Source organism: Natrix helvetica (assembly GCF_964273705.1).
Source record: "Natrix helvetica genome assembly, chromosome: 4".
Lineage (NCBI taxonomy): Eukaryota > Metazoa > Chordata > Lepidosauria > Squamata > Natricidae > Natrix > Natrix helvetica.
In genome coordinates, this window is record NC_138550.1 from 128,369,111 (window position 1) to 128,388,942 (window position 19,832).

Sequence of the window (19,832 nt, forward strand, 5' to 3'; positions counted from 1 at the left end):
ATATTTTATGTGGCAATCTATCAACAAGGGGTTAAAGTTCTCCATCTTGGAGCATTTTAAGAGGTGGCTGGACAGCCATGTTTTAAGAATAGCATAATCTTCCTGATACAGGGAGCATTTGACTAGATGATTGTGTTCCCTCCCAACTGTACAATTCTATGAGTCTGCTATCATTTTGCTGCCATATACTGATCATCTGGATTTCTTCATGATAGATGTGGTATTCTCAGTGCTTGAATTTCACATAAACCATTCTTGATATACAATGCTATTTTTTAAAATCATAAAATATCAGATATTATTTTCATATGTAGTTTGTTGGCTGAAGTACTTATTTGTTTATTCATTTATGACTTCTCACTCAACATACAACTGAACAGTACTGTTTATGTATGAAGATTATTTGCAAGATTCTATAATATTAATGGAACATAGCTAACTTTATAAAATACAAATTTATAAGTAGGATGGAAATTGGTAAATTCCCAAGCAATTATAATTATGTACTTCATTAAATACAACATGAATATACCATTCTCTGATGCTTGTTTGATTCCAGCTTCATCTTCCTGTGAATCTGGAGCAAGTCCAAAAATATCGAACCTTTAATCAAACAATTAATTGTATTATATTATGCAAGTAACTTCACAATTATTAGCATAAAGTTATTCAGGTTCAATAACTTTCGTATCCAGAAGGCTTAATGAAGCTCAGTCTTACATAAAATATATATCTGTAACAGAAAACCAACCCTTGAGCAATGAAATCTCAGGATTTCTAATGATACTTTTCATAGAATAAGGAACTCCTTTTTCTTCCAAACATCCCTATCAGATAAAGCTGCTCTGGTGAAACATACCAAAACAACATTTGCTCAACAAGTTCATATAAATACATTTAGTTGAAAAGTTTGTAGGACTCATGAGAATTGGCAAGACAAAAATTAGTCAACCGCAGGATAAAGTTTTTCAGCTTTATATCAATCTCTAACACTGTGAAATTGGAAAAGGGATCCAGTCAGGCACCACAAAGAAATTGTGCTAAATTTTGGCTTCAAATCTGAGAGCGGTGAGTGAGTATACAGTATAGCAGAAACATCTTGTCAAAATATTTAAGGATGTCAGATGAACTCTATGCCTTTTCAGCAGTACAGTCCCTATGGGTTTTTACTATTAGCAGAATGAAGACATACTTGCTCAAACTTGCAGCCATCTATGTTGCAGATAGTTCTTGGACCTTTTGGCAAGTACAATATCAATACTTGAGTTCTAATCAGCCTTCCTTGAAACACATTGGTAGGGCCTTCAATACTATTTTAAGACAAATAATATTCTTAAAAGTACTGCCTACCTATAGTAGAACAAAAAGGTGTCTACAAATACATTTTGTGGAAGGAAAATGTATATCATGGAGATGGCCTACCAAAGAATTAATATAGAAGTTGAATAGGTGTTGGGCCAACATGCAGTCTTGCTTTAATGCCTTTCTCAGTTTTACTAGCACTGGTAAGGGCATGGGGTTAAATCTTAGTCTGAATAAAATATCTTCATGTGTTATATATATATATATCTGAAATGAAGTAAATTCTGGCCTAACTTCTTCCACAATTTAGCTCAGTATATGGAATAAAACATTGCTTAAAATCAACAAAAGCAATATACAGGGAGATGTGAGAAATACTCTTCAATGAAGTGCTGGAGTACAAGCTACTGATTAATGTCAATTGACTTCTCAAGCAGACTTTCTTGTTTCAACCAGTTTCAGAATTTCATCTGAAATTCTTGCATACAGCTTGCTGCTGGTGTTGAGAAGGCCAATAGCTCTATAATTAGAAAAATATCATCTCTCTTTTTTATAATTAGGAACAAACATTGAAAGTCTCAAACCCTTGCAGACTCAGCCAAGGGATCAATACAGGTAGAGGGAAGCCAGATTAGAAGCCCAGAAAACCAGATTGCTTTTAATGGTCTGTATAAGGATTTGGTCATGAATGTCTATGTTGGCAACTGTTTGATAGCTTGCATAAGGATTCCTAATTCTACAGAAATGTCCTCATAGATTTCAGAAATTTCCTGACTCCTGAGGGAGTGGTACATAATGATGCACTGTTATGAGAGCTTGAAGTGATATGCTCAAATGAGGCTGAGTCATTAAATGTTTCTGCCTGAATGAGTTGCATCCAATTGTTTTTCAGGACTTCCCATTTCTTGCACACATACCGTTGTTTATTGTATCCCTTCTGCTGGAATAAATCCAGTGCAGCTGTACAATAGTGGCTACAAAAGCCTGGGAAGTAGTAACAAGAGCTATTTTTATAATTAACACATCCCTTTAAGTGGTAGTGGTGTTGTTAATTATTGTGGGTCAGGCAGTATTGGTTCTCTTTGGAAAATGTGTTATTGTTCTTCATTAGTGCATTAGGGATATCTAGCTGATGACAAGGAAAATTGAAGTCTTTAAAGGCGATCTGATTCCCAAAACTCATTTATCATTTGATTTAGTTGATGAGGGGTCCACTTGGCAAGAACTTTTAAGACACTTAACTGCATAGCCATTTATCATTCTGGTAAGGAAATAACTCATGAAATGGGCCATATGAAATTCGAATCAGTGGCTAATTAAGTCCCTTTCCATTTATTCTTCACTATTATTTTTTAGCATGAACAGTATAAATCACAGGAATAAATAAGCACCAGAATGTTTCAAACTTAAAAACAAAGAACGGCGAAAAAAATTTAATCCCTCACTTACCAGGAAGGCATGGCCATATTCATGTTGAGAGAAACTGGCATGACGGGCCTTGAAATTGTGTAAAGAAAGATTCAAGTTAAAGAATATTTTTTTACTTTTTTAAAATCATAGAATTGCATCATGCTGTTCCTCAATGCATCTCTTTTCCTCGTTTCTTATCACATTGTGATAATCTATATCAGTGATGGCGAACCTAGGGCACACGTGCCACAAGCGGCACGCGGAGCCATTTGTCAGGACATGCGAGGCGCTGCCCTGTCAGCTGGCCAGCGGAGTTCACCTTTTTAAAAGATATTTTTCGCCTTCCCCAGGCTCCAGAGGCTTTATAGGAGCCTGGGGAGGGTGAAAAGAGCCTCCCCCGCCCCCCCCCGGAGGCTTCAGGGACCGTCCGGAGGCTTCCCTGAAGCCTTCGGAAAGCTTAAAACCACCCTCCGAGCAAACCGGAAGTGACTTCCGGGTTGCTCGGAGGGTCGTTTTAAGCATTCCGAAGGCTTCAGGGACCGTCCGGAGGCTTCCCTGATGCCTTCGGAGCGCTTAAAACCACCCTCCGAGCAAACCGGAAGTCAGTCACTTCCGGTTTGCTCGGAGGCTCGTTTTAAGCGTTCCGAAGGCTTTAGGGAAGCCTCCGGACAGTCCCTGAAGCCTCCAGAGGGCCTCCGGGGGGGCAGGGGAGGCTCTGTTCGCCCTCCCCAGGCTCCTATAAAGCCTCTGGAGCCTGGGGAGGGCGAAAAAAGCATGTAAAAATGGGGGGGTGTCGCGTTTTGTGCGTGCATGCGCACTGGGGGGTCGTGCGTTGCATTATGGGTGCGGCACGCCCGCACATGCCCCCCCTGCGCTCCCCCCACTTGTGGCATGCGAGCCAAAAAAGGTTCGCCATCGCTGATCTATATTAATATCTATTCAAAGTTTATATTCCAGAGAAGATGAAACAATTGTTTAAATGGTCGCAGCAAGCCATCCCAATGTTTACAAAGCAACTATTTCGTTGGTGCTGCTCAGGCAACTGTGGCCGTTTTTGCAGCTGCAAAAGCGGCAAGAGGTCCAGTGATGAGCCCCACGCCTCATGCCATTTCCACTGAAAGCAACAAGGGGCGCATAGCTGGACCTCCTACCGCTTTTGCAGCTGCAAAGTGATCACAGTTGCTGAAGGCGGAGCCTGAGCGGCACTGGCGAAGCAGCTGCTTCGTGAACAGGGATAATTGCTGCGACTATCACACCATTACCGGTAGACAAAGAGGGGAGTGCGAGTCTCTGGGCCTGCTATTCTTTTTGCAGCCATCACTAAGAGAAGGAGTGCTAGGGCTTGCAGTAGCGGCCTCTGTGAGGCTGTTCTGTGGTAGGTGAATGTGGGGCATGTTCCGTCCCCTCCCCCAGGAAATGGCAGCGACCGGCTGGGCAAGCGATTCAAAGGCCTTATTTTCGGAAGAGGGCTTATTTTAGTGAATGCACTCAAAAGCCCGATCGGGCTTGTTATTCATGAAGGTCTTATTTTCAGGGAAATTATCCATCCATCCATCCATATCAGTGTAAAGAGGATTAATATTTTTGTTTGTCCCAACTCATTAGCTAAGAATTAGCAATAGTACTTAGACTGATATATAGGTAGTTCTCAACTTACAACAGTTTATTTAGTGACTGTTCAAAGTTACAATGGCACTGAAAAAAATATTTATGACTATTTTTCACAATTATGATGGTTGCAGCATCCCCATGGTCATGTGATCAAAATCCAGACATTTGGCAACTGACTTATATTTATGACAGCTGCAGTGTCCTGGGGTCATGTGATAACCTTTTGCAACCTTCTTAAGTCACTGGCAAAGCCCGATTCACTTAACAATCCCATTACTAACTTAACAACTGCAATGATTCACTTACCAACTGTGGCAAGATAGGTCATAAAATGGGGCAAAATTCACTTGAATGGTTCACTTAGTAACAGAAATGTTGGGCTCAATTGTGGTAATAAATCAAGGCCTAGGTGTAGTCCTCCATAGTGCTTTACCGCACTCTCTGTCATATTGCCCCCAACAATCTGGGTCCTCATTTTACTGATCTGGAAGTGTGGAAAGCCTAGTCAACCTTGGGCCAGTCAGGATCAAATTACTGATGTGTGGGCAGAGTTAGCTGCAATACTGGATTCTAACCAGTCTGCTGCCACACCTCTTAATTAGGTAGACAGGAGCTTCTTCAAAATTAAGCAATAGGAATAAGGAAGCAGATCCAGGGAAAAAGAAATGGGTATCACCGTGGACTTTTGAAGTTCGTGTCTTAAGAATGGAAGAGCTGCTTTTGGGAGGGACTCTTTCTGAAAGAGGCGGGGAACCTTTCTTCCACCTTTAAATACACAAAACATTAGCACTTAGATGGGACAAAAATAGGCATGCTGGGCCAATGAAAGGAATTTTGGGGGTCCAAACCCTAACCCTAACCCAGAGCAGGAATTTCCTTCTGTACATAGAGAGGAGCTGCCTGCTCTCTTTTGGCAGGGAGCTCTTTCCTTCTGTCCTTTCAATTATTTGCACAGTTGCTTAGTGACTGCACCTGGAAGAATTAGGGTAGCAGTCGTTGAGAGAGCAGTCACATGGGTGCCTCACTTAACAACTGTACTGACTTGCAATCATAATGGTCAAGCTCCATTATGGTTGTAAGTCAAGGAGTACCCGTAATTTATTTCTCATAAATGGGTCACATAATTCTGTCAGATTTATTATTGAGAACTGTAAGGAAACAGCAACCAGAAAATATTAACATACTTACGCATGCGGACAAATATACTTTACATGTGGACTCCTAATACCAGCAAATGCTTCTGCCCAGCCATGCCTATAAAAATATGGAAAACAAAATTCCATTCAAAATCTTCCCAGCTACTGGTACTTACTGTATTTCTAATTTCCATTAATCTCTTCTCAAATTTGGAAATAAGAACTCTTGAATGGAGTCTGATTCTTGATGATGTTATCATCATGAACCCTTCTTAGCAACAGAAATGGTTTGCTACAGCTTTCTTTCAGGATGCTTACAACTTTCCAATCTAGTCTTTCCCAACCTAATCTACAGCTATGGGATTTTCTGGTAATCTCCTATGTAACCTAACCAATTCCAACCCTACTTTTTCTAGAGCATTTAAGATCATTGAGATATTCTGACTGTCATCGATTAAATTTACTAAGCAAAACAAACCATTTTTTTCTATATATTGTCTGTTCTTTAAAGAGTGTGCCATGGTTCTGTTCCACTTTTACTTTAAACAGGTGTCCAGAGTCCAATTGAGACCCAGGAAGTGCCTTCTCTATATAGCATCTATTCTGTGGAATGATGCCCACCCAGTTCCAATGATAGTCCAAGGAATTTTAAAAATATGTCTATTCTCTTAGGGTTTGGGGTTAAAGAATACTATCAGCATTCCATGGTATCTGTGTGCTACCGATTTTTAAAAATATTTTTCTTTTTCAAACTGTAAGATGACCAGAATCATTCTAGATTTGGCCAGCTCCTAAATTTAAGAAATAAAAATGTCAAGATATAGCTCAAGTATTAGGTACCTGAATGGAGTTATGAGATACTAAGTATAATTATCTTTTCGTTCTTTTCTACCAAGAGGAAATCTCAGAATACTGGGATTTTATCTGCAATACTACAAAATCTAGGAGTATATAAATAATTCCATGGATTATACTCTGCATTTAAAATGACTATTTTAGGACTTATGAAATTAGAACAAGACATTTAATTTTCTATAATTTCTAACCCTGGGACTATTTTTTCCCCTCTAAGTATTGTTTGGTATAGTCTGACATCTTGCATTTGGGTTGGCTTTTTTCCCAGTCTTCAATACTCAGGTAATAAAACTGATGGTGCAGATTTTATCTCTGCTATTACTGGAACTAACTGATGATAGGGAAAGGATGGAGAGTTGAGCACACATTTAATATGTGAACCTTATTGACATGTAAAAACATTACTGTCTAGCTCATAGAGAAGCTTAATACACACACACACACACACACACACACGAGATTATACACTGTAAGATTTTACAGTGTATAATATTTCACCTGTTTATGCTATACTTTTTTTAGACAACTAACCTATGTAAAACATGCAGTTATTTTCAAATTTTGTTTTTAGTCCATAAAGAGGAAAACATTTCAGCGTATAGCATTTCCTAATGTTCCCTTCAAATGCCACTATAAAATGGAAACAACTTTATTTCCAATGAAAAAGGCATTAAAATTGAGGTACTTTTGTTTTCAGCATTCATATCCTAACTGCCAGGAACTTTTCACTTAATAATTAAGAGTATAATACATTACATCTGCACCTCCTAACAGGCTTACTAAATGCTAAACCTCACTGACAACATCAGGATTTATTTCTGAATACATGCATATGAAACTGCACTCAAGATCATATAAAAGATTTATAGAAAGTTTTGTATGAAAAATCCTATTCTTGTTTTGACTTAATTGTGGCAATTTTAAGTCAAATAACAATCTGCATATATTGAATTTTATCAAAATAACTAAAAAGGACTATTCATATAATTAATGTTCTTTCATTAACTGAATTTTTAAGAATTAAATCCAGAAACATGCACTAACATCTTCCAATATCCAGTTTCCAACTAATACTGGTACCATTAAGTCAGTTTCAACTCTTACTGATCACACAGGTATCTATCAAATGAAATGTATACATTAACCTCAGCATAGCATTGCAATTAATGAACACTACATTTTTTCTTTGCAAATTGCAAATAATAAAAGGTGATTCAAAGGTACAGATAGTTTATTTAAAAAGCCATTTTACTTACCCAGTATCTCCTAATCCATGGAGAAATATGACCTAGAATTAAAGAGTATATGAATAGCGTTACTACATGCTGGAAAGTTAGCTCTTCAATATTGTTCTGTTCTTGCTTATTTCATAAATCTAACTGCAATAGACACTGCTAAATACAAAGTGTGCCCATTTAAATATGATAAATCTATTAAAAGAACATAATTTTGGTAGCATCACCAAGTGCGCTCTTCTGATATATTACTTATAACTGCTACATATCTATATATGGTCTGTGTTGACAAAAAGAGAGAAATATATAAGATTTTCAGTGATTGAAAATCTGAATAATTTGTATTACCAGTATCATATCTTTGGCATTTAATGAACAGCAATTTAATCCATTATTTACTGACAACTGTGTTTAGCATTATTAATCTATTCAATATTCTTAATATAGGTTTTGAACTTTTTTATTTTTAATCCACTATAATCTATAATGCTAAATCTTGTTTTCTGTTTTAAGTAGAAAATAAGTTATTATTTATTTTTTCTTCCATGGATGAATACAGAATAGTCAGGAATTATTGGCAGGGTTAACAATCTTTCTTGAATTGAGCAAGTTTGAAGTTACAGCAGTGGTCACATGATCACATTTTGAACCTTAGCAGTCAGTGTTCACTTACAACCGCAGATGGACTTCAATTGCCCCCCCCCCTATCTTCCCCCCCTTGCCCTTCTATATACTGCAGCCCGTCACCTAATTGACTTTCACTCTCTTCTTGCTTCTATTGCTGACTAAAGCATGCCCAGTCTGATCTTTTATGAGTCAGTTCCTGGCTCTACAACACTTTCTTCCCCAAGTTGCCCAGGGTTTTTTTTTTTCCACAAGACCTGGGGAAGATGGCCTCATGTGACCAGCAGTTGTTTTGTGAAGGACCAGACCAGGCACACCTCATTAGCAATAGGAACAAAAAGATCAGCTGCGGCAGTAGAGTACAGGATGGTGATGGTATCAATGGCTGGGTTGGATGGCTTTGGCTTTGCATTGCAGTGCTCAGCTGGGCTCAGCTTTGTTGCCAAGGGTTTCACATTGCAAAGGGCTTCATGCTGTGCTGTGGATTAGGGGCTACTTGCTCTGTACCAAGAAGCCCAAGATGCAGCCTGGAAAGCAGCATCAAAGTTATGTGGTTCTATGGCTGCTTGCAAGGCATGACAATAAATAGATAAGGGAATTGAAAAGGCGTGGCCACTTACCTTACCAAGGCTTGGGATTGGGAGGGACCAAGCCTGAAATAGCTTGAATTGGATGGGTACTTGCTTAACAACCTGCAATTCTCGATTAACAATGGCAACAGGGGAATGGAATTGCTGTCGTTAGTGTAGTCATGTGACATGCTTTATGATATTACTTAGCAATGGAAATTCTGGTTCCTATTGTGATCACAAACCAAGGCCTACATGTACTTCTGAGGCCACCAACCATGCCTGTTGACAAAGTCATGTTTTAAGGTAGGGTTGAGGATAGCCAGTAGGATTGAGGGTCAATTTGATCTCCAGGGAAATGATGTTCCATAGAGTGAGAATAGGACAGAAAAGACTGTGTTCCTGGGCTCCACCATTCAATACTGTCTACGAGACAGAATAGGACCATTTCCTTCCTTCTGGACCCGACAAAATGGGGAAATGGGATTAAAGAGAGTTGGTTCCTCAAAGTAGTTCCATTTATAATCAGTGCTCTTTCAAAACCCGCAAACTTAGCTACCTAGCCCTAAGTGCTGCCACAAAATCCATAGTTTATAACTTAGTTATATGCTATGTGAAAAGATATCTCCTTCTGTTGATCCCGAATCTTTCCTTATTTAGTTGCCATGCATATCTTTGAGTCCTAACAAGGTAAGATAGGTAAAAGAAGAGTGCCAAGAGTAAATGAATAGAAATGTGCAGAAAATATATATTTTATGATACAGTAATAATACATTTTATAATATAAGCAAGTTTCAGACGTTTCTGTGGAATCTTTCCAAATCAGTACATCATATTTCACCAACCTGTCCACCCACAATATTTCCAACATGTTCTCTTCTTTTCTTTACTGACATCCTTCAAATGCCAATCCTTAACTTCCACTGCATAGCATACCAGTTGGGCTTACCCCATAATCTTCCCAGAACCTTCTCTTCTATCCCTCTGCTGCCTCTCTCAACCACTACTAATATCCTTGACTTTTCTCATTCTTCCATAAAACACCTACTCAGAACACCTACATTTCAGTCCACATGGACCAGAAAACAAACCCATTTTGTTCCATACTCGAACCAAACATTTTGATTTAAGCACAAACAGATTGCAATGAATTATTTGAATCATGAAACTGTTCATAGTGTTTTTATTATTAGTGTTGACAGAAGGTAGAGTGAGTATAAAAGAGTGTTCAGTTCAAGAAAAATTAACTATGATTTAGTCATATATAAAGATTTAGAACTGAATTACAAAAGAAAATAAATAAATGAAAAGTGAACGGGTTGAAAGGAACTGGAAGACTAAGAAAACTTCAGTTATATGGAATTAATGAAGTCTTCAAAACACAGAATTATTAAACACAGAATTGGATAGTGTGATATCCAAAGGTAGGTATGAAAAGCTACAATGAATAGTACTGATGTAAGCTACATTTGATTATATTTTCTTTGCTTACCTGGTGCCCTTATTTCTTTGCTATGCTATTTTTTACTTATTTGCTACATTTTGCATAGATCTGCTTACCCATAAGAAAATAGCTCTGGTAAGTATGTAGATAAGATTTTTATCCTTTTTCTTAAAATATTGTGAGTGGGTTGACATCTTCATGTCCATGATAACTCAAAAATCACTTTTTGGTCACTGGCAGATTCAGATTTCATTAACACAGTCCAGACTTTTTCTGTCAATGTATATAATTTATACCTTTTTACACTGAATTTAATAGCTGTACTGAAACTGGATCTCTCTTTTTATTTTACAACTTTGAACAGTTTGTATCACCAGTAAATGTAGTCATCAAGTGTTCATTTAAAATTAAATTTTGGGCATCCAAAGATATCAAACTATCATCTAAAATTATAATGATCCATCAGTATTATTAATAGAAAAAAGCTGAAAAATATTCCGTGCAACAGAATCCCATAAAAATGTTTTTCACAAATTTCACAACTTAACACTTAAAATCATTTTCAGCAATTACGTGCATAATGCTTTTAAGGCTACTTCTTCAGGACACTCTTGAATGGTAGCTGACATTAACACAATTCTCGCTAATTCACGCTTCAGTTATTTTGATGCAAGAATTCACACCAAGCTACTTTGGAAAGGCCAATTAAAATGGTGAAAAAGTGGTTATTTTTTAGCTTAAAATATAAAAGTGTTGTTTCCCTATGCAGCATCTTTTCAACAATTTTGTGCCAAGGACCTGACATTTTTAATTTTTTTCCTTTTTTAAAATAGTATCTACACCCCTTAAAAACTTACAGCAGAATACAATAAAACATGTTTTTCACATAGAGTTTGAAGCTTCCTCATAAAGTATTAAAAAGTTGGAAGGAGCTGTCCTAATTAAATTTCTAAGCACCCAGGAAGACCTAGGAAATGAGAGCACGGTGGATATTGTCAAATTTTAAAAACTTTGCTTGGAAATGTAAGTATCAGATTTATTAATCTTGTATTCCTGCTATTGGACCCAAAACCTCCCAGATTGCAAGCAAACGGTCAAGACCAGAGGTCTTCAAACTTGGCAATTTTAAGACTTGTGGACTTCAACTCCCAGAATTCTCCAGCTAGCTATGGAGAAGCTGGCTGGAGAATTCTGGGAGTTGAAGTGCACAAGTCTTAAAGTTGCCAAGTTGGGAACCCCTGGTCAAGACCATCAGAAAAGCTCAGGCGTTCTGAGGGAATACGGTATTTTCCAGGAAATAAGAGAGCGCCGCGTCAGAGCCAAGTCAATGGGAGAGGCGGCTAAGTCGCCTGTCCGGTCAGAAAAGATCTGCATGGGTGAGTCTATATGCGTTACTCAAAAGCAAGGCCCGCTGCAGGAAGCCTCGCTTAGCCTGAACCGACGCTTCCTCTTCTCCCTTTGCCCGGCAAGCTCCTATCTCGTCGCGCCCTCTTGGACCCCAGAGATAAGAACCGTCATTCCGTTATTCACTCACCGCGGCGGTGGCCTTCTTGGCGGCCGGGACAATGGCTGGGAGCGGAGCAGACATGGTGTTGCCGCACATACACTGGGCTCTCCTCTCGCGTCGGCTAGTCAGACACTGACGGGGCGGGCGGGCGTGCTGGAGGGAGGTGGGGAAAACGGGAGGCACAGGAACTCGATTGGAACCAGGGAGACGGAGGAGACTCAGCAGGCCCGCCTCCCTTCCCTGGGAAGGGTTGGGAGGGGGGTGCGCGGGCTCCCGCTCCCTCCTGCCCAGTTGAGAGAGTGCGGAGGCGACCGTTGAAACGGGGGCGGGAAGGAAAAAGAAGGTTTGAGCCGCCAGCCCGGCTTCCCTTAGGCTCCCCGCGCGTGCGCTCTGATGGGCTACTCGGCGTAGGCGACGGCTCTTTGCCGGAGATTTCACACTTTCAACCCCTGCCAACGCAAGGGATTCTGGGAGCTCCCAGTTCGGGTCACGTGGCTTCCCCTGGGGCCTCATTGGAGCTGAAGCCGGGAAGAATTTTAGCAAAAAAGTATTTTAGAGGTGAAATTCACCGACTTTTTCTTTCTTTTTTGCTTTTGATAGCGTGCTTTATTTTAGCTGATACGAAGATTGGCAACATGCGCTCTTCAAAAGGCTCCCATCATTCCTCACCATAGAACTGGGGGCGTGCATAAGCGCACCAGCGCGCCCAACGTCCCTGTCCTACTGTCCCCATCTATTTGTATTCATTTATTTCGTTTATATCCATGTTTATATTTATACCTGCTATATTGTACATGTTTGGCAAACTAATAAATAAATAAATAATAAATGGCTATTCCTTTTGACAGTTGGACTTCATCAAGGGGGAGGGGGGCTGTCATGTTTTCCGTCTTTAAAGAGCATTTTTTTTAAAAAAATAAAGACAATCGAAAATTCTCTTCCTCCTGTTTGTCTTCCCAAAGAGACAATCCTCCTTCCTCCTACGTTTTCCACCACTCTTTGAGGTGAGTTGGGCTGAGAATTAGAAATGGCTTCTTTCTTGAGATGTTACTCTGCCCATTAAATATCTTTCGCGGAGGAAAAAAAATCTTGGAGCGATAAACTCTGTAAGGAAACGCGGCAGCTGTTCAAAAGAGAAAGTAAGAATGTCAATATTATTGCAGCTGTGTGGCATTAGGCAACAAACAGCCTGTCCTGCCGAGTAGAACAAAATCAGCACTTCAGCCTCAAGAGATTTTGCGAGTGCTATAAAAACGCTGCGCATTCATTTTTAATATTTGTATTGAAAATGTAGGTTTTCTTTTAATCCACCAGTCGGTATATGGAAAGACGGGGTAGGTGTAGTCAGCGTGCACCAGTTTTGACATGTAATCTTCATTCTAATAGTGAAGCTTAAATCAAGCGCTTTAAGTGACTATTGAAAAACACTTTTTGAGAATCCAGTGCCGTATTTTAATAGACAACCTTTTCCAAGACAGCTCTCCAGACAGCGCAATAAAAAAAGTGCATGTTATCAAAAACAAGCTATGCATTCAGGTGCACAAGTGGTTTAAAAGCACTAATTTTCACGCAGCCCTTTTGCATCTTCACTACCCCAGTCGGTACATTATAGTTTTATCAAAATCAGATTAAAAGGATCCCACAGGGGGGAAAAAAAACCTCAGAAAATGTCCGTGTCCTGCGTTACAATATTACTCAGTCCGTAACGCTGCGACTTCCCGACAACGGTTGCCTCTGAAGTAGCTTTCGCGTGGCGAAAAGCATACCCTTAAGTAAACCGTGAGGGGAGACTCCTTATTTTTCGTTGCTCTCTGTCTCCGTGCGCCTGCGCAAGAGGCCGCGTGCGAGCCTGCCCTTTTCCTGCAGGGCGACGGTTCTCCTGGCCCCTGCCCTGGTGATTAATTGCGCGAAGGCGATGGCTGCTTCGCGGGCACCTGGCGGGGGGAACAGGATGAAAGCCTTGGAGCTGTTGCAGAGCCTGCCTAGGGTCAGCCTCGGCAACCTACGGCCTAACCCTGGGTCCCGGCGAAAGGTGAGTTGAAGGGCTTCTCGCTCTCCGCTGGGCTGCGGCTGCTGCAACAACGTAGGCCGCTTTGGCTTTGTTTTAGCGAAAACGAAGGAAAATCCCTTTGCCACGTGAAGCCAACTTCGGAGATTCCCCCCCCCTCCCGCTTTGCTCTTTCTGTAGTTTTTGCTGGTAGTTTTTACCATTCTCCCGCATTCACTTATCCTATATTAATGTCCTACGGCAGGGGTGTCCAAACTTGGCAACTTTAAGACTTGTGGACTTCAACTCCCAGAATTCCCCAGCCACTTAAAGTTTTAAAGTTGCCAAGTTTGGACACCCCTGTCCTACGGTTTTCTTTCACTTGACTGTTTTCTCTAATCCTTTTAAAATATGCTGATATGTTCGATTAGGGAATGGAATAGAATAAGAATAGAATTTGGGAAGGGATCTTGGATGTCTTCTAGTCCAACCGCCTGCTCAGGCAGGAAACCCTATACCAGTGATGGCAAACCTTTTTTGGCTCGCGTGCCACAAGTCGGGGGAGCGCAGGGGGGTCGAGTGCGGGCGTGCCGCACCCATAATGCAATGTGCGACACTCCCCCAGTGCGCATGCGCGCAGAATGCGCGACCCCCCCATTTTTACATTTTTTTTTGCCCTCCCCAGGCTCCAGGGGCTTTATAGGAGCCTGGGGAGGGCGAAAAGAGCCTCCCCTGACCCCCCGGAGGCCCTCCGGAGGCTTCAGGGACTGTCCGGAGGCTTCCCTGAAGCCTTCGGAACGCTTAAAACGACCCTCCGAGCAACCCAGAAGTCACTTCCGGTTTGCTCGGAGGGTGGTTTTAAGCGTTCCGAAGGCTTCAGGGATGGTCCATGAAGCCTCCGGGGGGGCGGGGGGGCTCTTTTCGCCCTCCCCAGGCTCCTATAAAGCCTCGAGCCTGGGGAAGGCGAAAAATAGCTTTTAAAAACAAATGGCTCCGCGTGCCACTTGTGGCACGCGTGCCATAGGTTCGCCATCACAGCCCTATACCATTTGAGACAAATGGTTGCCCAATCTCTTCTTGAAAAATTCCAGTATTGGAGCACCCACAACGTCTGGAGGCACATTATGATTAATTGTTCTAGCTGTCAGGAAATTCCTCCTTAGTTCTAGGTTGCTTCTCCTTGATTAGTTTTCATCCATTGCTTCTTGTCCTGCCCTCAGTTGCTCTGGAGAAAATAGTGCAGAATGTGAAGTTGTTTCAATATCTAATGATGGAGGAATGAGAGATTTGACAATGGTTTTTGTACATTCATATGGGAATAGAGGTGTAGGGAATGGGATAGCCTATGAGGACAAAGAAGTAAAAGAGGAGGCCGGAACTGAATTACATTTGAATATGAAATTCATGTTAACATATTGCTTTTTAAGAAAAAAATACAAGGTCGTGGAAGATATAATCCTCCAAAGAGAACTGGTGGACAAGCGAAATCTGGGTCACTTCCTCGATTAGGCTTTGAAGGTGGCCAAACACCGTTTTATCTGGTTATTCCAAAATATGGCTACAATGAAGGACATCAGTAAGTTTATTCCTTTATTATATGTACAAAAATGTGAAATAATATCTGTTGCTTCTTCAGCTGGTGTTTGCCTTCATGCGTATTGAATTATTCTATAGGACTGGTATTTGTATGAATCCAAGATGACGTTATGTAATTGACAGATGGAAATGTTGTCAATGTACATATTTTCAAAATGGTGTCCAATAATGATAATTTATTATCATCTTAGACATAAAAGCTGGCTAGGTGACTTTGGACTAGTCATTGTCTCTCAGTCTAACCCACTAACAGTTGTCATGGGAAAATAAGGGGTAGAAGGTATTATATCATTTAAACTCTGTATTCTATATAACAGGTAGGATAAAGTTTTTATCATAACTTTATTCATTTTTGTAAGAATGTGAAATTAGTCTATTTTATTCTTTCCCACTACGATTGGAATCCTTCCTCAGATCTCATTACAAATGACTTCTGAAACAACTGATAATTGATTTTCACAATAAAAACATAAATGAACCTTCTGAGTATTTTGATGTACATTCATCTAAATTGTAGTGATTAGATTAACATTTTAAATAACATTTTAAATATTGTTCCTATAACCACAAGTGAGAGAATTGTCCTTTAAAGTCTGTAATTTGCATAATTTCATAGCATACAAGGGATACAATTGAAGTAATGTATGTGTGGTCACAACAATTTAAATTAAAGATGATGATATATTATTGTTCATATGTGTGTGTCTTTAAGAGTGTCTTACCTTCCATACTCACTAGTATTATCAGATCTTTAATCCAATGAATAATCAGGGCCATAAATTTCATTCCAACATTATAAGAAGGACATCTACAAATTTTCCTTGTCTAGCTTTAAATTTCCACATAAGTATATTGTTCAAAAAATACAGACATCTAAAAATATTGAGTATTCAATGTATTCAATATTATATTCAGTATTCAATATTCTAAGTATCAACGTGAACTAGTTTTACTAGAACATGATAATTCAGGCCATCAGAAAAACACTTGTTTTAGTTGCATTAGTCAAATGTTATATTATTATAGTTCCTTTTATCTTTGTATTTGCAATTTATAGCTAGGCTGTTAAAGAGAACTGTTTAAAAAAGACTTTGTAAGAGGAATGTTTACCTTTTTATTTCTGAATTGTTAAGTGGCATGGGTTCTGTCAGTACACAATATTAAGCTGGTCTTCGTTTTGCAAAACATGTTTGCCACATAAAGATATATAGGCTTGAGTGAATCTGTAAGATTGCAGAAGAATATTCCATAGATAAAACAATTTCATCTTTCACTGAGGATGGTTGTCCAAGAACAATGTGCTGATGTATTATACTATTGATATTCTTAAATTACTTTGAATTGGATTTACTTTATGAATGTTTATTTTCTTTTCATTTCACAGTCTCCGGCGTCAGTATCCACCTATCAGCCTCAGAAAGTTGCAATACCTTATTGATTTAGGCAGAATTGATCCCACGCAACCAATAGATCTTACGCAACTGACAAATGCCAGAGGTGTAACAATGCAGCCATCCAAAAGACATTATGGTGTACATCTTGTGGAAGAGGCAAGTCTATAACGTGTGGTTTTTTAAGAACTTACTGTAGTTTTGTAGTTATTGAACAGTTTCAATAATATTCTCAAAACATTGTATTTTTGTTTTGTTTTTTGTTTGTTAGTAATTAGGTTTTTTGTCTATGAGCTTTATGCATCTGAATATTTTCAAAACAATTATTTAATAGTATTTTAGAAACATATACCACCAAAATGGCATATAATTAATCAGAAATATTTTTAAAATGACCATAATCTCAAACTGATGGGACTACAATTTCAGGCTAAGGGCTATATTTGTCAGAGCTCTGTTACTGTTAGGAAATACCCATGTAATTTATAGGAATTATCTGGATAGCAGACCAGGAAGGCAGAAAATGAAATGTATCATCATCCCCAAAGGATGATCTAAACATGAGTTATCAGAAGAAAGTTTCTGTTCTTGTGAGATGTCACTCTACACGCATGAGAATATGACAAAGTACGGGTGGTCCTCAGTGGACAATCACTTGTTCAGTGACTGAACTTTGGCACTATACGAGTGATACTTAAAACTGTCCTTGAAGTTCCAGTTGTTGTAGTCACATGATTGCTTGACAGCAAGACTTGATTTCCCACCATTTCCATCCCACAATCATGTCATTGCCATTTGTGAACTTTCTTGCCAACTTCCCACAAGCAAAGTCAACGTAGAAGCTGGCAGGAAGTTGGAAGTCACTGGAGTTGTGAGTCAGTTAAAAATAAATATTGAAACTCCCAATGAAAAGAATCTATTTCTTCTTTATCACGGTAAGACTGAATGTAATGATGAGTGCTCCAGAAAGCTTGTTTTCAAATTTAAACCTGATCCCAATTATAATCCAGACCACTATAACTTGCACCAGGTTGAATTTCCTACAGTACAAAGTAAACTCCACTAATCCTGAAATAGCTGGCTGATAACTTGTGTTTTAGAATGGGCAGATGGGTGAATGATGTTTTACAGTGATGTTATGTAATTAACTTCAGTTTATGTAAACTTACAGGGTGCTGATACTTTTGCAGCAAAAATAAACATTGAAGTACAGTGGATATCTGAACTAGCCATAGCTGCTGTTGAAAAAAATGGTGGTGTAATTACTACAGCTTTCTATGATCCAAGGAGTTTGGGTAAGAATTTTCAATACATTTTCATGTTATTTAAACTTGCCAAATATTATTTAAAAACATCAATATGTCATTATTTAAAAATAAAAGCTTTGCAACAATAATTTAAAAAAAGGATCTCTGATACTTTTCACCAGGTTCAATCTGAATGTTAGTTTTATAGTTTTTGCCCTACAGATATCATTAGAGCAGAAAAATATGATCAGGTTTATTTTAACAGTACAATATACAACATGTAAGAAAGTGTATTTTGTATTTTGTGTTAACAATTATTCCAGAAGTTGGATTGTTAATGTTAAAATAATATTTTATCTCTCTATTCCATGTTTTATACATAGAGGTTCTTTGCAAGCCAGTGCCATTTTTTCAAAGAGGCAAACCTATTCCAAGGCGATTGCTTCCTCCTGAAGATCTTGTCCATTACTATACAGATCCTGCAAACCGAGGCTACTTGGCTGATCCTTCAAAGGTTGCTGAAGCAAGGATAGAACTTTCCCAAAAATATGGTTATACATTACCAGATATTACCAAAGATGAACTCTTCCAAATGCTGAGCACTCGGAAGGACCCTAGGCAGATTTTCTTTGGACTTTCTCCAGGTTGGATAGTAAATATGTCAGAAAAGAAGATTTTGAAACCAACAGATGAGAAGTTGCTAAAATATTACAGCTCCTGAATGCTGGAATTGGATATGCCATTTAATTCTTACATGTAATATAAATGAATTTTTTTTTTAAATGAATCAGTTGTAGTAACAATAGTATAATAAAACATGAACATTTATCTGCATTAGAGCTTATTTTCCTTGTGTCAGATGCAATTTTTAGTATGATTAATCTTTAATGTACAGACTTACTCTGTCCCATCCTTTAAGTCACTTATTGCAGATTTCTGGGTCTTCTTCCTGTATTGCTTTCTTCTAGGAGTTCAGTAAATATGCCTTTCATACCCTTTTAGCTTGAGATCCAGATGGGTAGCAAAGTTTGTATAGTGGTTATGCTTATTTCTTGTTGTTGGTTCTATATATTTTTATATCTCAGCTGCTGAATGTGTATGTTATTTTTTATAGTTATGTCTTGATGATTTTTGTTACTGTTGTTAGCCTTCCACAGTCAATCTGAGATAGGTGAATGTATAAATTGAATAACTGACTGAATACATATAAGATCATATAATGGCATCTTAAATGTTTGAATAATAATTTAAGGTATTGCAATTATTTTAAGATATATCTAGGATAATTTTGGGACACGGTGGCTCGGTGGCTGAGCTTGTCAATCAGAAAGGTCAGCAGTTCAGCGGTTCGATCCCTATTGCCGCGTAACGGAATGAGCTCCCGTTACTTGTCCTGGCCTCTGACAACCTAGCTGTTCAAAAGCATGTAAAAATGCAAGTAGAAAAATAGGGACCACCTTGGTGGGAAGGTAACAACATTCCATGCTCCTTCAGCGTTAAGTCATGCCAGCCACAAGACCACAGAGACGTCTTCGGACAGTGCTGACTCTTTGGCTTTCAAACGGAGATGAGCACCATCCCCTAGAGTTGAGAACGACTAGCACATATGTTCGAGGGGAATCTTTACCTTTTAGTATAATTTTAAAAAATAAGCTAGTGCTTAAATTATACAAAGATATTCTCTTTACAAGTGTGGCTTTTAATATTTTGTTTTAAAGCACCAAAGCTTATTCTCTTTAGCAAGAAAACCTGCTTGTGCTGTTACATCTCCCTGTACAGACTCACTTTTATATTTTGATCGCTATATCAGATTTAATAACTCCTTTATGGGCAACAAATCTATTCATACCAAGGAATGAAAGAGTAATGTTGCTATGGACAGTGTATCAATGTATATTTACTAGTGTACTCAGAATAA

At 38.9% G+C, this 19,832-nt stretch overlaps 2 protein-coding genes across 3 annotated transcripts in view; one reads left to right on the forward strand and one right to left on the reverse strand.

Moving 5' to 3' along the window:
* Window positions 1–12,136, reverse strand: part of LOC309391725 (transcription elongation factor A protein 1) — a 40,230-nt gene extending 28,094 nt beyond the window's left edge. The window contains exons 1-5 of one of the 2 annotated variants that reach the window (XM_081952397.1): window positions 11,721–12,080; window positions 7,571–7,602; window positions 5,512–5,577; window positions 2,752–2,799; window positions 533–603 (exon numbers count right to left, since the gene is read on the reverse strand). In XM_081952397.1, the coding sequence (XP_081808523.1) occupies window positions 533–603; window positions 2,752–2,799; window positions 5,512–5,577; window positions 7,571–7,602; window positions 11,721–11,789 (286 nt within the window). In that variant the 5' untranslated portion in view covers window positions 11,790–12,080. Of the gene's footprint in view, window positions 1–532; window positions 604–2,751; window positions 2,800–5,511; window positions 5,578–7,570; window positions 7,603–11,720 lie in introns of both variants that reach the window. The other variant, XM_081952393.1, reaches the window with a different exon arrangement.
* A 1,370-nt stretch (window positions 12,137–13,506) lies between these two features.
* On the forward strand, window positions 13,507–18,748 carry MRPL15 (mitochondrial ribosomal protein L15). The gene is made up of 5 exons (XM_081952546.1): window positions 13,507–13,725; window positions 15,108–15,256; window positions 16,661–16,826; window positions 17,839–17,962; window positions 18,298–18,748. The coding sequence occupies exons 1-5, from the start codon at window positions 13,609–13,611 to the stop codon at window positions 18,633–18,635; spliced, it is 894 nt and encodes a 297-aa protein (XP_081808672.1). The 5' UTR covers window positions 13,507–13,608; the 3' UTR covers window positions 18,636–18,748.
* The last annotated feature ends 1,084 nt before the right edge of the window (window positions 18,749–19,832 follow it).